This window comes from Haemaphysalis longicornis, unplaced genomic scaffold (assembly GCF_048455015.1).
Source record: "Haemaphysalis longicornis isolate Haplotype H1 unplaced genomic scaffold, Haemaphysalis longicornis Haplotype H1 scaffold_12, whole genome shotgun sequence".
NCBI lineage: Eukaryota > Metazoa > Arthropoda > Arachnida > Ixodida > Ixodidae > Haemaphysalis > Haemaphysalis longicornis.
Window position 1 is genome coordinate 59,124,753 of NW_027526225.1, and position 17,106 is coordinate 59,141,858.

The window sequence follows — 17,106 nt, forward strand, 5'->3', positions numbered from 1 at the left end:
GGGCCATTGAATTTTGTTCCTAGACATTGCTCAATGCCGTGGACGCGACGGTGCCCGAAGACTGACACACTCGAACCGTATAATTAGCAGTGTCGTCGACAACCGGGCGCCAAAAAACTCTTGTGTTGCAAACTTCACGGCTGCACACCTCGGGAAAAACTTGCCCAGTGATCATGCAAAGCTACTAGCCCAAAACCGGTCAGTTATCATGATTGCGTTGTGTACCCACAATGAGCCGTTAACCATTTTTTACCTAAAAAAACACAACCTCAGACTCGAGCCACGGTGTTTGCGGCGCTTTCCAGCGCAAAACTGTGGTAGCGTTCCGTGACGTCCGCATGCCCGCCTATAAAAGTCGCCACTTACAGAGCTACTTTTATGTTCTAGGACCACAGCGTCATGCAATGTTTGGCCAAATAGGAGCACGTGTTGCTCGCACCCCGTAACACCTTGAAATAGCCAAAGTTCACTGACTTGTTTGCACCTGAATAATGTTTTGCCTCAGCGAATATGTTGTGCTTTGATTCCTAGCAGCTGTGGCAGAATTAAAGCTCAAATGAGTTAGCCTTTCTCCACTGGTCGCTTATATCGAAATACCGCTAATAACAATTTTTTTTCTCTCTCCCGCTGACTTCGTTATAACGAGGAATTACTGTATTTCTTCCGCAACAAATATCTCCATACACACACTCTCCCTCTTCGCAAAAAACAGAAATGTGCAGGCCGGCTTAACCATTGCAGAATTAACACTTTGAAACACTGACACTTACACCTTCTCGCTCAAACTGACCAACAACCAATCCGCAGCCGCACCCTTTCACGCTTACATCTTAAGCCACAGAAACGCAACGGGCTTTGTCTCTTCTGTGCAACAGCAATTAAAAACCTTGCCTGATAGTCTTTCTTTCTTCTCTGACTTTCAGTGCTCGTGAAGCATAGGTCGTAAATACAGGTACTGCGTTCGAAAACGCTCCCTGGCAGTCGAAGTTACGCTATCACGTCTTGCATCTAAACACCCATACGTAGATGTAGATGTCGCCTGCAAGTTTTACCGTTTTATCTTTTAAAGGCAGTAGTTATTATTCCTTTTAGCTTTTTTTCTGTCGTATGAGTTTGTGATGTGCCCAAAACCACTAAAAAGTACTGCTCCGCATGATATGGGGCTCGGTTAACCTAACTTTTCCTTTCGCTTTCTCATAAGCTAAACCGGGCGATAACCTGGAAAGAGCTGCAGAACTCTCAAGCCCCCCGGCATTGAAGCTGTGGAAACAAGCAGGCTTCCTTCGGCACATCAAAAAGGTACCTAACTTTCATCAGTCTTTTTTTTTTCTATGGAACACATGATTTGCACTCCGTTTGTGGCAAACAGCATTCAAATGATAGCGCCCACATCTCGGCTCACAGTGAAACGTACAGTTCAACACGAAATGTTCATTGTTTCAGGTAGCGCGGCATTTTATGCGTACGCATATGTTTGACTAATTTCTCGCAACATTTGTTACCTTGACAACACGAATACTTCGCCGTCGTCATTTACGAATGGTATCAATACTCGGTGTTTCTATTCTCGTCATACGAGCAGAGAGCGTTTTCAGATTAGTGTCACAGCGGAAAAATTTGGCACCCTGTCCGATCACATTACAGTAGGCATGGTTCTGCCTCCTCAACCCGACTATCGAGATCGTTCCAAATTTTCACGCAATTTATCCGATTCCTAACGTTTTGCGAAGGCGTATACCTATACTGCCAGGGGGCGGAAGTGGCTTTTATGCAGTACATATTTACGCTTCAGCGCCAGTTCTCCGTTTGTAAAATCGGCTAGACGACATCTGACACCTCCGAGATTGAAGAGGGAGGCGAGGCCAGGAGGAGTGGTGTGCCTAGAGGGGGAGGCCCTAAGCAGGGAAATTGCTCGAAACTCACGTTCAGTAACTGAAACGACGCTTATTTTAAATCGAAGCTTCTTAGCTCTACCCCCCAAGGGTTCTGTCGCGCACCGTTGGTGTCAACAGGAAACTCCCGCGAACAAATAAAAGAAGTTACTGGCACCGCCTGGAATAGAACCTGGAACGAATAGAGAAACGGAGAGAGAGCCCGTTGTCTTACCGATTGAGATACGAGCACACGCGGAAAAGGTGTACACCGACGGTGCATTCGACGAGTACATCTGCGGGTTTACACCTTGCGTTCTCGATGAATGCCACGTGATAGCGTCACGCCACCTATCGCGCCTTTGTGCGCTCCACCCACGGCACGTGTAGCGGTCATGTGCGCGCCTAGCGCATGGCATCTCACTTCCCCGTCTCTGCCTCGGATTTCGTCGCCTCCGTTGGCGGCGGCAAAGACGGAGAAGTGAGATCGTCTAACACAGAGTTTGAGAGTCGCGTCGTCTGAGAGTCGCGTCGACAAGAAAAAAAATATCTCTCTAGTTTCTCCCGAATACTGCGTAGCTCCATAACTAGTGTAGTTTTGCCAAAATTCGTAATCTATAAAAAAGTATACTAAAATTGGCCACTAAGACGACTGAGTGCATTATGCCGAGTTTCATTGACTTGTCATAAGTAGTTCGTTCACAGTAATGTTGAGAACGTTAAGTAATTCCCGTCTGCTGTGAATGTATGGCTGTATACTGAAGATGTATGGTTATAGAAAACAGCTATAACTCTTGTTTTATCAAAACTAACCCGAAAGAAATTATGTGATCGTGAGCCTGTATGACGATTCTAACAACACACCAAGATTTACTTACTTTTAGCAGCTAAGTAGTTCACAGGGAAATATATATTTTGAAATTTCTGCTCGCTGTTAGTACATAAGCTTCTACGGAAGGGGATGATGATTTTGGGGTGTAACGCCACGACGCATCACAGGCGATGAGGCGCGACGTAGTGGAGGGCTCCGGATTTATGTTGACCACCTTGGGATCTTTATTGTGCGCCGAAATCTCAAACACACGCGTTTTTGCTTTTCGCCTTTCGGTTTTTGCTTTTCCTTTATTTTTGCTTTACGGGAGGGGAACGGGGAGTTTGATGTCTATGCGCTAGAATAAAGCCCTGCTCCTTCCAAGTTTCTTTCAGCTCATTGACTTTTCAATCGTAAGCCACAAACAGACGTGTTGTGTTTCACGCATAGATCCGTTAATCTCCACGCCACGACACCATAGCTTCGTTGCTGGTCCTTCTTTTCTTCACAGAGTGGAAGTGACGATGAATTTTTCAATATAGAGCCTTCTCTATCTCTCTAACACACACACACACACACACACACACACACACACACACACACACACACACACACACACACACACACACACACACACACACACACACACACACACACACACACACACGCACACACACACACACGCACGCACACACACACACACACACACACACACACACGCACACACACACACACGCACGCACACACATACCGAGAGAGAGCGAAAAATGATGTATAATGTACCGTGCCGTTCATCTCACATGTACTTCACTTCGTTTCTTTTGCAGAACGCTGAACACGGTAACCCGGAGGATCAACTGCAGCTCCATGATTCGCCTTTGGAAATCCAGCCTCTGCAAAATAAAGACGCGCCCCGCTTTACCAGCTGCGAAACTTAAACGAATACTCTAAAAATGCGGACAAGGCCTTCGTAATGTTCGTAGCGATTCCGGCTGATGTCTCGCTGAAATGAATTCCAAAGAAAAACATCGACGCCCGGTAAAGCTTCCCATAGCGCGAGTTCAGCTTCAACTGCGTTTGGTTGAGTGAGGTCGCATAAAAAATTTTGACGAATCGATTTCAGTGTCTTGAATACTAATTTGTGGGCGTTGAAGTAGTCGGCGAGTTAACTTGTTCTCGCGTATGCTAGAGTACGTGTACGAAGGCCTGCATGCCAATATATTTACTAATGACTTAATGTTGATTTTTTACAGCCCCTGCCACGTACGTCGGCTTGTTGTTCGTATCTCGCTTTCAGAAAACGTTCAGAGCGTAGTCGTCGTTAGTGTTGCGCAATAAGAATGGAGCCAGAGTGTTCCCGTCCCAGGGAAGATTCCACCCAGATCTCATACAACCGAAAGCTCTTTATTAGCCGCATTACCTACGGAATCCCATACCTCGCTCTCAAAACAACAGAAAAGGCAATATAGATTTAAAATCCGTAAACACGACGGCGCAGCGCTTGTGCATGAGCACACAGAAGCCGTTGCCGTTCGCGGCCGAAGTCTACGGTAACTTACTTCGAAAAATAAAACCCCATTGAGGTCAGGTGATAAACACAATAACTGGACTATTCATCGCTTACTACTACGAAAAAAAACACACTTAGTCAGCGCGCAGACACCAAAAGCAGCGAGCTTTTGCACTACAAGAGCTGGCCAATACGCCGCACGCGCGGCGGCTGGATGACCTGCGTGCGACGGTGGCGCCTGTAGTGGCGCGCGCGGTCATGAAGCGAGCGCCGAAGTTTTGTGACCAGTAAAGCATTGAAGGACTCTGGTTATAGTTATGTTCTTTTATTCTTTCATTGAGGCATCGTTCAGTTTGGCCTACGTACGTTTTCCCACAGGACAGCCGAAGAATAGACGACGCCTTTGACGCATTCAACAAACCGGTTATCGTGCTTTACGGAGCAAGACTGCATTGTTCTTTTGGTTTTGTTTACTCTCGAACGCATGGAGGAAAGCTTGTTGGGAGCAGAAAGTACAACTTCTACGCTAGCTCTTTTTCCTATTTTTTTGTCAAATTGTGCGCTATCCGGTGCATGTAAGAAATAACAGTAAGTTTATCACGTTTGTTGCCTTCTCCATCTCCGTCACTGTCTCGTTCCTCTCTTTTTATTTCTGCATTATTTATTCTGCTACTGATGCTAACAGCTGCTTTGGGTACACCGCTATCAGAAGCCGACCAACCTGTTTGACTCGCCCTCTGCTCCCGCTCCGCCACATTGGGTTGTTTGCAGGTGAGCTCCCTGCGGAGCTCAATAATATTGTAGGGAGCAGACTCGGTTGGTGTGGCTGATGCGGCTTCCTACATTTATTTGGAGGGAGAGCGTAGGCCCGGCCAGAAGTGGGAGCGGCGAAGACGAGCTACCGCCCGGCTGGACATTCGTTTTCGATCTCGTGTGCGGCGCGTGGAACTGCTGACGCTGGCCAGCCACCGCTGATGATGATTGTGGCACTGACGATAACGATGACGATGGTTTCGCTACAATATCAATGGTAATATCTCCAGTGCTTTTCCTTTTACTCAAACCACAAAAACCCGAGCAATACGAACACCTCCACAGATGAAATGTAACGGCGCGTGCGAACAAAATGCTCGTGCCGATGATTCGAGAGCGGAACGAGCTTCGCGGGGCGGGCTGGTGACGCTGTGGCGGGCGCGGCCGCAGAGTTCAACAACATATTAACAGGAGGACTCCTGGCGATGGCGAGGGAGAGCAATGAGTCCAGGGGGAGGTGTATGGACGGGTACGGTCGCAAAGTTCGCCTCAAGGTTGAGCAGCACACCAAGCAAACGTCCAATTAATCCTCTGCTTCCACATCCTTGCAGAGACTCAAGCATCCCCCCTATTTTCGGCAAAAAAGCTGTGACGTTCCATGAAAGCTAAACCTAGCCCTCGACACGTACACTATGCGCTGTCAGCATCATCATCACACCACCACTATCCCCATCATCACGACGGAGACTTCTCCATACAACGGCTCTTGACAGCGCACCCCGAATTCCATTTGTTGGCTGCTCTAATAAATGTTTATTCCGCATCGTCATACATTTTACCATTCCGTTCCTCCATCGAGATAGGTCTTCTATAGAGCTCTGCCCTTACTACCCCAACTGCGTACCCTCATTGTGTGTCCCCATTTTATCGGTTAGCCGTCCGTTTACCCTGGTCGTTCGCCTATTGTCAATTCTCAGGATTCCACGCCCAATTACCGTATAGCTGGCTGTACTGCATGCTTGACCAGGTGGGCGACGAATGTCTTCAACATTCCTCCTGGGTATGGCGGGACAGAACTACTTGCCTCGCAAATGCCTCGCAAGGATACCGTGATGGCCATGAGACGCACAGGGGGCAAAGGGGGGGATAGGCGCAGTGGGGCCTGCCGCGATACATCATGGAACAATTTCGGAACCTTTGTTACCTTCAAACAGCTGTTTACTTTCCGCCCTGGAAGAGGGGATGCAGAAAAAGGCCATTGTGGGAAACAAGCTATCACTAATCTATTGCGAAGCTTGGCCTCTTTCGACTTTTCCTGGTTAATAACGTGCGTAGCACCGAGTTGCAAAGCAGTTGTACTGCAATTCTATCTCATTTGAATATATAACCACTCCCCGTCTCTGCACTGCCTTCTGACTGTTAGGCCCTAATCGAGAACCCTGCGCACGCCTATGGTGATGGTTACCATTATGACGCTGCCATGCACAAATGGCGGGAACATTCTATAGGTTTACACGGCACAAAACTAGACTGAAAGCAGCCAGACGCTTAATTTGTACGAGAGGCTTCTAGGGCAGTGCGTGGACCATCGCAGAGCAAAAACGGAAATGGCCCTGAAGTAGAATAGTAAAGCATTGTCCAGTAGAAATACCGCAGTATGATCAGTGTAGTAAGGTTGGCTATTCATAACACGCCAATATGATAAAAACTGCTCCCACACCGAGCGCGCCTGCAAGAAATTAAGTGTGCGAGCAAGACAAGTCGGGAAGTCGGCATTCTTTAACCCTCTTGAAGGCCGACGGCTTGCTCTTGTATCTGTAAACAGATCCATGAGAACGTATGCGCTGCGCCTGCTCGCCAAAGCTCTTCGATGGCGGCCTCGTGACGCCGCTGTCGCAGCCCTCCCCCTCGAGGCCAAAATTCCTCGATGTCAAAATGGAGAAGTTCGTCAACACCGGCCTCGATACGCCATTCTGTACCGTCATCTCGCCGCCAAAATTTCGCCAGCGGCTCCTCTCTTCGATCCCGTACATCGGTAGCGCGTCTATGGTGTTCCTCGATGGCGGTCTGTTAAGCCTCTCCTGTTCGCGCGACCGTATACCCAGCACGTTTGATCTCGTGTGCGGCACATGGAACTGCTGACGCTGGCCAGGCACCGCTGATGATGATTGTGGCACTGACGATAACGATGACGATGGTTTCGCTACAATATCAATGATAATATCTCCAGCGCTTTTCCTTTTACTCAAACCACAAAAACTCGTGCGATACGAACACCTACACAGATCAAATGTGACGGCGGGTGGGAACAAAATGCTCGTGCCGATGATTCGAGAGCGGAAGCAGCTTCGCACTGGTGACGCTGTGACGGGCGCGGCCGCAGAGTTCAACAAAAGATTAACAGGAGGTCTCCTGGCGATGGCGAGGGAGAGAAATTAGTGCAGGGGGAGGTGTACGGACGTGTACGGTCGCAAAGTTCGCCACAAGGTTCAGCAGCACACCAAGCAAAGGTCCAATTAATCTTTCGCTTCCACATTCTAGCATCCTCCGTGTTTTCGGCAAAAAAGTTTTGACATGCCAAGAAGAGCCTTCGACACGTACGCTATCCGCTGTCATCATCATTATCACTCCACCACCATCACCATCATTAGGGCGGAAGCTTTTCCCGATTACTTACAACTGATCTTTACTGCGCAGCCCTGAATTAACTTTTAGGGGCGAAGCTCCTTAAGGCGTGGGTCTGTCCATCCTCGACGTATGTATGTAGCCACCTCTAGTTTAGTTCTTGGATTGTTTACTGGATGGCGTGGCTACCTCTAGTTTAGTTCTTGGATTGTTTACTAGATGGCGGTACTTGTATATGATGAAAAGATGCGCTTGGATTGTTTACTAGATGGCGTGGCTACCTCTAGTTTAGTTCTTGGATTGTTTACTAGATGGCGGGGAGCGTTGTAATAAAATCCGTTCGCTGTTGGCGCGCGCTCGGAGTCGCCCGATGGATAAGGCTGCAGATGTGCGAGCCCGCGAGGCCGAAGCGCTCCGTGAAGCTGCGCGACGCCGCCGCCAAGATCCTGCCGTACGAGGGCGGGAGGCCGAAGCGTGTCGTCTGGCTGCGCGACGCCGCCCCCAAGATCCCAGCGTTCGAGAACGAGAGGCCCAAGCGTCACGGCAACGGCGCGAGGACCCTGCCGTACGCGAAGCGGCACGGCTGCGGCGCGAAGAGGATCTCCAAAACGTCAGAGAACGGGAAGCGGCGAGAAAGCGCGCGTATCGGCAGACAGACCCCGATGCAGTGAGAGCTCGTGAGGCGTCTGCAAACGCATCAGGCGAGCTCAGCCCCAAGGTGCCGACGCGCGGTTTAAGCGAGACTTTCTAGGCGTTACGTTCGGACACAGATGTAGTGGGCGAACTTTCACTGAAGAGTCACGGTTTTACCGATGATTTCCCCTCAGGAGCTTCGCCCACTCATCATCATTCACCCCGTGGATATGCTGTGAATTTTTTCTACTAAATTTTACTATTCCTTTCGAGTTGCGTCTAGAGCTCTGGCCTTAGAGCCCCAACTTTGAGCCCCTCTTCCAGGTCCGCGCCACTATCGACCGTTTACCTTAGCCTAATCTCAGGGTTACACGCCCCTGTTTTCTGCATTAATGTAGTAGGCTATATTGCGCGCTTGACCAGGTGGGCAAGGAATGCCTTAAACATTCCTTCAGGGTATGGCGGGGCAGAGGTACTTGAGTCCCAAATGCCTCACAAGTATACCGTTATTGCTACAATTACGCTGCCATGCTTTAATGGCGGAAAGATTTATTGTGTGTTAACGGTGCAAAGCAGTGACTGAAAGCAGCCGGACATTTTAATTTTGTTCGAGAGGCTTTTACGGCAGTGCGTTCGCAATCGAAGATCGCAAACGGAAATCACCCCGCAGTAGAATATTAAAGCATTTTCAAGAAAACACCACAGTATATTCGGTATAGTGAAGTTGGCTATTCATACCACGCGAACACGCGATAAAAATTACACATTGCACACTCTTGGCTAGAGGTAAGATAACTGTGCCAGAAAGACAAGTCGCGAAGTGGGCACTGTTTCATCCATATTGAAGGTCGACGACGTTCCTCGATGGCCGTCTGTTAAGACTCTCCTGTTCGCGCGCCCGTATACCCAGCATGCTTAGAAGAGGGCAGCCGTTGCCATCCCGCGTGCACCTTAGGGATTTCACCACCGCCTCGCAAATTTACGAATGTTTTCGAGGTCGCTCTGCGCTTCGGATGACATCCGCCCGGTGACGCTTCGTTTAAACTCAACCCCTTCGCCTTTTTTCTTCCCCCGTCGAACGTCCGAAGAGGAGCAGGAGGACGACGGGGAGGAACGTTTTTTTGCGGATTTGCCCTTCCGGCGTCTTCGGCTGCGTGAAAGGGAAGAGCTGGACGACAAAGACGACCTTTTGTTTTTTGGTTTAGCCGGTCGTAGACTAAGCTTTTGGTAGAATCATCCTTGCGTCGCCGAGGGGTGCGCGAACGCTGCGATCTGCCGTCGGAGGAAGAGGAGATCGACAAGGACGACTCGTGCCGCCTCCTCGAGGGTTTTCTTTGTGGCGAGGGGCTCCTCCTCGGGGCGTCGTAGTCGTCCCGGAAGCGCCGAGTTGACGAGCTTGTGGGCCAAACTCATCTGTATCCATCACCATCATCGCGGAAGCTTTGCGGGAACGCTGTCCTGCTTTGCGGCAGACAGCCGGCTCTGTCCCGGCGTTCGTCTTTTCCATCAGTTTCATATCCCGCGACTTCTGGGTGGATTTGCTCGAACATGCTGTCTGCGCGAAGCTCCTCGATGTACACCCGTACCTTGTGTAAGAGGTCCGACGCCCTTTTCTCCGAGTACTGCTTTGACGCGGCCCGCCGCGGCAGCTCGCCGTCTTCCCCGATGAATCGCGAATTCTCACGGAACATGGGGCAACCGACGTCGTCGCCGCAAGGCTGCCCCAGTCCCAGACCCATCGCCATGTTGTAACCCGCACTACTCTCCGGGCGCCATCCCCAGAGCCACTGTCCGCGTAGAAAACCTCTGCTCTGGCGGCACAGCGTCCGCAGGCATGCTCTCAATGTACATCTTGCCCCGCAGAATGTTCGGCCCCAGCTGCTGCTCGTACGCCTCGACCGCCGCGAGGTACTCCTTCTTGGGAGACTCGGACGGCACGCCTCGCACCGTTTCTGTGGTGCTGCTTCCCTCCTGCGTCTGCTCCTTCTGGCTGGTCCCGGTCGTCGTTGCCGCGGGAGGCGCAACCTGCTGTGGCGGTGGCTCAATGCAAATAGCTTCTTGAAACGCAGTGGCCAGAGACGGCGGAGGAGGACCGTGGGGTTGCCGAGGTGGCGCGGCCGAAGCCGGGGAAGCAGGACTTGGGTTTGCCGAGTCGGCGTTCGAGAAGCTGAAAGGCCAATGCCGGAGCCCCTCCGACTTGCTGTGACTGAAGCTAGGGGAGGAGCGCCGGTACACCTTGATCTGGTACTGCCGGAGGTGGCGGGAGACCCAGATTTGGAGATTGTCCGAGTGGCGTGATCGGAGTCGCGTTTCGTGATCCGTCAAAACCTGGGCCTCGGTGAGCTTCAGCCATCTTGAGCAGGTAGCAAGCTCGCGGCTTTGATTTGTAATGGTTCGTGGTAAAGGTGCCTGGTGTCGGCTCGACCGGCTGTAGTTTGGCGAGGAGGACCCACAGTAAGGGGGGACCTGCAAGTTAGATGCGAGACTTGTAAAGCGGTAGAACAAGTTGTTTACTTATTACCTGTCTTCGCTCATTTAATATTTCGCCCTAAACACAAACCGCTGTACTAGCAAGCAGCACGAGTGCTCGCAATGGTCGCCTTCTTTTATTGCGACATTTTGTCACAGGGCATCAAAAGAATGGAAAGACAAATGCTCAAGTTTACATATGGGTCCTAAAGAAACAGGGTAGGGAAAACAAGTGACGGCATGCAGACGGCTTCATCAACTACAGAATACTGCATAGGCCAGTCTCAGCCAGAAAGCCGAATGGTTGCTTGCAGAGAGGACCAAGGGTCACATGCTTTGGACAAAGATCGCCCATAGATAAATCGGTGAATCACATCGCCAAGCACAGTGATAAGGCTGGAATCCTCACCAATAAATGGAAAACGAAATATGCAGTCCTGCCTTTGTGTATGCTGTCGAATTGTGATGTTTTCGAAACCATTAAAGGGACAGACAACCGATTTTTGTTGAGTGCATTTCCTCTAGCTGGTATGAAATCCAGCGTTTTATATGCAGGGTTAACTGCAAGGAACTTTTAAATAAACAGTTGGAAATAATTTTAATTTGGCAAAGGTAAGTAATAAGTCTGAAAGGTGGCGACGCCTAGTGTCTAAACGTGACACTACATTACGTATCCAAACAATTCCGTTGATTTCAACACCTCTCTTCATTTCAAGTGCAGTTAAAAGTGCGTTTCCGCAAGACTCGCTGTCATAGTTTCCAGAATTTTTTCTTGGCGGGACAAATTTGGCTGGTATATCTAAAATTTCAGATTTCAAAAGTTCTGGGGCGCTATCAGCAAAGCATTTTCGGGTTAAGCTGTTTAAAGTGATGCCCCTTTCAATTGGGATAAAGGAAGCATACTCAACGAAATTCGGCTGCCTGTCCCTGTAAGAGAACGATTAAATAATAGCCCCGTATCTGCTTGCTCCGCTGCGACTGTCGTCGAACCGCTGCAATGTAACCCGCCCCCCTCTCTGCCGCTACGAACCAACGGGCCCTTCACTTCCCCTTGCGCTTTGCCCACGGTTAATTTTCCCGCGCTGGCACAACTGGCGCGCCATCTGTTCGGAAAACGCGAAACTCTCCTCCCTTTTGTAGCGAGAGCTCCAACGGCCGTATTCTCGCCGTTTCGGTGTGACCGGTGGCCGCACCGGGAGCTGAGCAGTTCCCCAGATGGCAGCGGTTCCTATGGAACCTGCGGTGGCTGGGGAACCTAGCGATTCCCTAGCCGCTGCAGCTGACAGGACCGCTGCCCACGCCGAAAACTCAAAATAAAAATAAAAATAAAACAAAAATAAAACATAAAAAGATAGAAGGAAGTAAAAATAAACTAAAATAAAATAATTAATAATTAAAATACAAGACTATTATATATATTAGAAATATAAAAATTCGCATATATAGAATGCGCGGCTCGGTGGCATTCCTCGTCAGATATGGAAAGTGAGCCGGTGAGACGGACATACGACAGGCTTCGTCGTCTGAACGAAACCAAGAGGAGGCAGCGAGCCGAGGAGACGGAGGAAGACCGAGCCGCACGCCTCGATAACCGTCATAACCGTACAGAGAACCAAGCTAAACCATAACATCAACCGTTCCTCCAGCTACGCCCACCCAGGCATAATTGAGTTAAGCTACGGCCAGTTTGTTAATGTGTTCTTGATTATTTTCTATACTAAAAACCAATTTCACGTCTATTCTTAATTAAGATACGCTGCTTTTGTGGGGTATATATTTATTTCGCGCTGCATGAGCGCATGTAGAATTCCCGTAGTCTTCTTTAAAACTGCTATTCTTATACATGCACGCCTCGATGAATAATACATTAATCTGCGGGTGGTTGAATTTGGGTGACAGACGATCCCAAATTTTCGCGTTTTAGTAGCCCAAGCTAAACTATAGTCCTTAAAACTAGTCCTTAAATAGTCTTCAAATCTTGCCGTTATAAGATGTCGCGCCTGCAGCTGCATTGACAATTAGCACATAATGCGTGATCGTCCCAATTTTTTACAACGATGCTGCTTATCTTGCCATTTATATCGATATGCATGCTCCGCATGCGCTCCAAATGGTGGTAATCGAGTAGAGAAAATTCCGCAACGGAAATCGGGTGCGTCACGGCAGACAACAAGATCTGGGAACGCGGGAGCAGCGGACACACGGGAGAGGGAGAATAGTAGAGACTTGTGGCATAGCCGCTAGCGTAGGCTGCGCTATGGGTGCACGGGACCGGGACCCGACTGTGCCTGCGCGCGTGGTCACGACGAGACAAAAGACTTCGATTAAGTCGCTACTTGAGAGACAAGACAGAACTGATTTTAGGGCTTGTTAAACAGAAAACCAGCCGGTTACATTTCCGCGCGTCTATCAACGTTAGGGCCCGTGAAGAACAACGAACGGTTAAACCACACTTGCAGGTTCATTGTTTAAACGAAACGTGGCTTAAGCAAAACGCGGCGCCCATTGAAGATGGTTCGAAAATTCTCCTGACGCGCGCGGCACTCGGCATTGGCGGGTGCAGATGCAAAATTTAAAGGAAATGCAAGCACCTTTTTCTGATTAGCTTGCACGCGTTCTCCGCTTTTCCGAAGGTATTAGCGCTAAACTAACTGCGGCTTCCGTGTTAGGGGCAGCGGTACACACAAAATGTTTTCTGTTTTCGAAGGCATCGTGAAACCTCTTCCATTGCCTATATCGGAAAGTTTTCGAGCTGGTTAATATTTTTAATAGGCAGAAGCAAGGGTATACAATATATTACAAAGTGTAGAGTACAATAAGGTACTGGTTTCTACTATCGACCGCAGAGCTATGCAGCGGGTGTCAAATCCCACCATTCGGAATGTCTAACAGCACCGACCCTGCTCCAAAAAGACCTTGGTGTGAACGCGACGCTGCCGGGCCAGAAATTATCCTCCCGCAGAGGTGTGACCGAATGTGCCGACGACGAACTCGCATTGTCTTCCAGGAAGCTGACAGGAGCGGAGAGTGCGAGGTTAGGACGGCGAACAGAACACTTAGGAACTGCGACTATCTCGAGAAAAAAAATACTCGGGAGCTGTTGGGCTCCTGGACGAAGTTGCCTGGCAATGGCGTTGTACTGAAAGATGAGTAACCCATAGCGAAAGTGTTTTATCACCCCGTTCAACTGACACGGCCCTGAGAGGAACGCAGAATTAGAGGCACTCACTCTTGTAGGTGGGAAATTTCGCGGTGTCCCGATCCTTGAGGGGGCCTAGGGGAGGCGGGGACTCATTGGACGTCCAGCGGCTGCGGCTCCTGCATCCTCAGGGCTAGATGTTGTGCCGATGGGAACGATGGAAGGCACCGGTCACCTGCTCATGCCGCCGCTGCGGAGGAACGAGGTGGCACGCGCAGAAATCTCGTGACCGTCGCTTCGACATCGTCTTCTACGCTCAAGGCCCATCCGCGAGGCAGTCGGAGAAGCAAAGCTGACGTTAGAAAGCTTCTCTGCGCCCTCCTAATATAACTAGCCTCTGGTAACTCTTTAACCTCCAATCAAGCCACGAAAGACGCCGGAAAAACCTTAGAAATACTAAAAAACTTTCAAATTTCGCAACACAAGGACCTAATAGCAGCAGGAGTAACGCAGTGCATGCAGGCCATGAATAAAACATATTTGTCTCAACTGATTCGAGCTAACGGAGCTATAGGCCCCTCTACAATCGCCCACTCATGTTTCTTGGTGATAGCTTAGGCCTGCGGCCGCCAGTCGCACAATGAAAATTGTATGACGCCATACAGAAATTGCAGGAAGTGGCTAGGGAGTTGCCACAGCATCATACGTTTTCCAGCTCATTCCAGCTTAACGCCATCCTCGCTATAGACCTCGTGAAGGCATTTGACTATGTGGATCACGACGCTATGCTTTCAGAAGTAGCAGATACAAAGTGCGGCTCGCACGTGGACAGTTACGTCCGAGACTTTCGTAAATCTCGTACCCTGTCCATACAAATTGGTGACCTCAGCTTGACGTGGTACTTCACCCACAGAGAGGCATTCCTCAGGGAGGGGTGCTTTCTCCTACATTATTTAACCTCGCCATCCACCGTATCCATCGCGCTTTAAAATCTTTCCCCGAAATAAATTACTCTCGCTATGCCGACGATATCCCTATATGGATAAATTGCCGCAGTCCAGGATTCATTCAAGAGACCTTTCAAGCCGCTGTCGGAGCTGTTGATCTGGCAGCTCACACTATCGGTCTAGCTTGCGCGGATGAGAAAACTTCACTGCTCAGTGTGCACACCCTTCATTGGAACCAACCTCAAACTTTCCTTCATCATCACGACTACACCATTCGCCCACAGAAAACTTTGAAAGTTCTCGGCCTTCACATGCAATCTGATGGAGGAGGTGGTTCGGCCATACAATGCATTCTCCGTCATCCCGAACCCATTTTTAACATGATGAGTCGTGTCACTACACACTCCACGGGAGTCAAAGAGCAGGACCTTCTTCAACTGCGCGATGTTTTTATCATCTCCCGCATTCGTTATCAAGCGCCGCATGTCGTTCTCACGCGCCCCTTAGAAGGAATCTTGACGCTCTTATCCGCGAAGCAACAAATATATCTATGGGTCTTCCGCTCTTCACTACCAGCACCCGACTTGCGCAACTTAGTGTTCACCCGCTCTTCGAGACTGCAACCCGTCCTCATATCTGACGCACATTAGGATATCTGCACCATACCCCCCCCCCGACCTCAACCGACTCCTGTAGACAGCAAAATACTCCAACATATTAGCGTAGCATCCATTCACCGCCACATGGACAAGGAACGCAATCCCAAAATGCAGTCTTATAAGTGGCGCATACTGAACCACGAAAATAAACCGTGATACCGACACCCGCCATGTATTCAAAGACGGGGCATTTGAAGATAACCTTGGTGCAGTCGCCTTCATCACTTCACGAGGTACTATTCACTACTCCATCACTCGAAGCTGCACCCTCCCCTCCTCCACCCAAGCCGAACCTCTTGCCACCGCTTTTGCCACTGCTGACAACACATCCATCGTCCGGAAGACCTATATTTACACCGATTCCAGGTCAGCATGCTACCACCTGGCCTAGGGTCTCGCCTTCCCCTCTGCGTTATCCCTCCTCATTAACGTTAAAGGGCCTTTTCACGTGCACTGGATCCCTGGTCACGCAGGCGTTGCAGGGAACGAGCGCGCTCATCAGCTTGCCCTCGAAGATCTCCTCCGGACCCTTGTCGACGCCCGCGGTACAAATTTTTGTCCTCCCCCTGCCTCTCCACCTTAGCAGACCTTCTATAAATCCGTCGCAAGTTCCCTGCTCGCCACTCCGCCCTTACCCGTCGCCAGCAAGTAGTCATTCGGCGAGGCACAAACACATACACTTCGCACACCCACTCATCTTCATCTATTCCAACGCACGCCAGACACCCCTGTCCCACTCTGTCCACACTGTCTTATTCCCTCTATCCAGGACCACATTCTGTGGGAGTTCCCTTACAACCCTTTGCAGCGAGTCTCCAAGAGCAACAGAAACTGGCGGTCTACATCATCAGAGGCCTCAGCGGCTATCTATCTATCTATCTATCTATCTATCTATCTATCTATCTATCTATCTATCTATCTATCTATCTATCTATCTATCTATCTATCTATCTATCTATCTATCTATCTATCTATCTATCTATCTATCTATCTATCTATCTATCTATCTATCTATCTATCTGTGTGTCTGTGTGTCTGTCTGTCTATCTATCTATCTATCTATCTATCTATCTATCTATCTATCTATCTATCTATCTATCTATCTATCTATCTATCTATCTATCTATCTATCTATCTATCTCGGTAATTTGTTCGAACTTTACGATAGAATTGTGGATCATTGTCATCAGGACCAAACTTGTCTATTGTCTTCATGCCTCCTTTAGAGATTAATGAGCGCTGTGCTCAAATATTTGTGGATGTGCACTTGTTGTAATGGTGGTGGGGGTCCCACTATTAATAGTATTCGTAATGAGAGAGAGAGAGAAAGCCTTTAATGAAAGCTGAAGAGGTCAGCCCCACTAACGGTAGGGCTTGCTACTCCAGATGGGGTGAATAAAGTGAGGTGACAGCGAAAAATAGACAGAAAAAGAAAAGGAAAGAAAGAAAGGGGAGTAAGAGGAGAAATGCACACATATACAAATTGTACATGCTCAGAGAGTTCACAGAACCTCTTCCAGCCCTGTTTCCGCAAGAAAAGTAAGCAGTGTTTTTGTACCGAGCACTGCCTCCTCACGATTTTGCCAGGGTCCAAGGAAGTGTGAAAGTTCTAGAGTACCTCCGCGTCGTAGTCGCACAAGTGCCTTCGACGCTGTTGCCCGCTGAGTGGCATATCGCGAGCAGTGGCTT

General features: G+C 49.4%; 1 protein-coding gene across 1 annotated transcript in view; it reads left to right on the plus strand.

The window, feature by feature from the left end:
• LOC144161985 (sodium-coupled monocarboxylate transporter 2-like) overlaps window positions 1–4,054 on the plus strand; it is a 67,033-nt gene extending 62,979 nt beyond the window's left edge. The window contains exons 15-16 of the mRNA XM_077692524.1: window positions 1,202–1,299; window positions 3,510–4,054. Of these exons, the coding sequence (XP_077548650.1) occupies window positions 1,202–1,299; window positions 3,510–3,620 (209 nt within the window). The 3' untranslated portion in view covers window positions 3,621–4,054. The remainder of the gene's footprint in view (window positions 1–1,201; window positions 1,300–3,509) is intronic.
• Window positions 4,055–17,106: the final 13,052 nt, after the last annotated feature.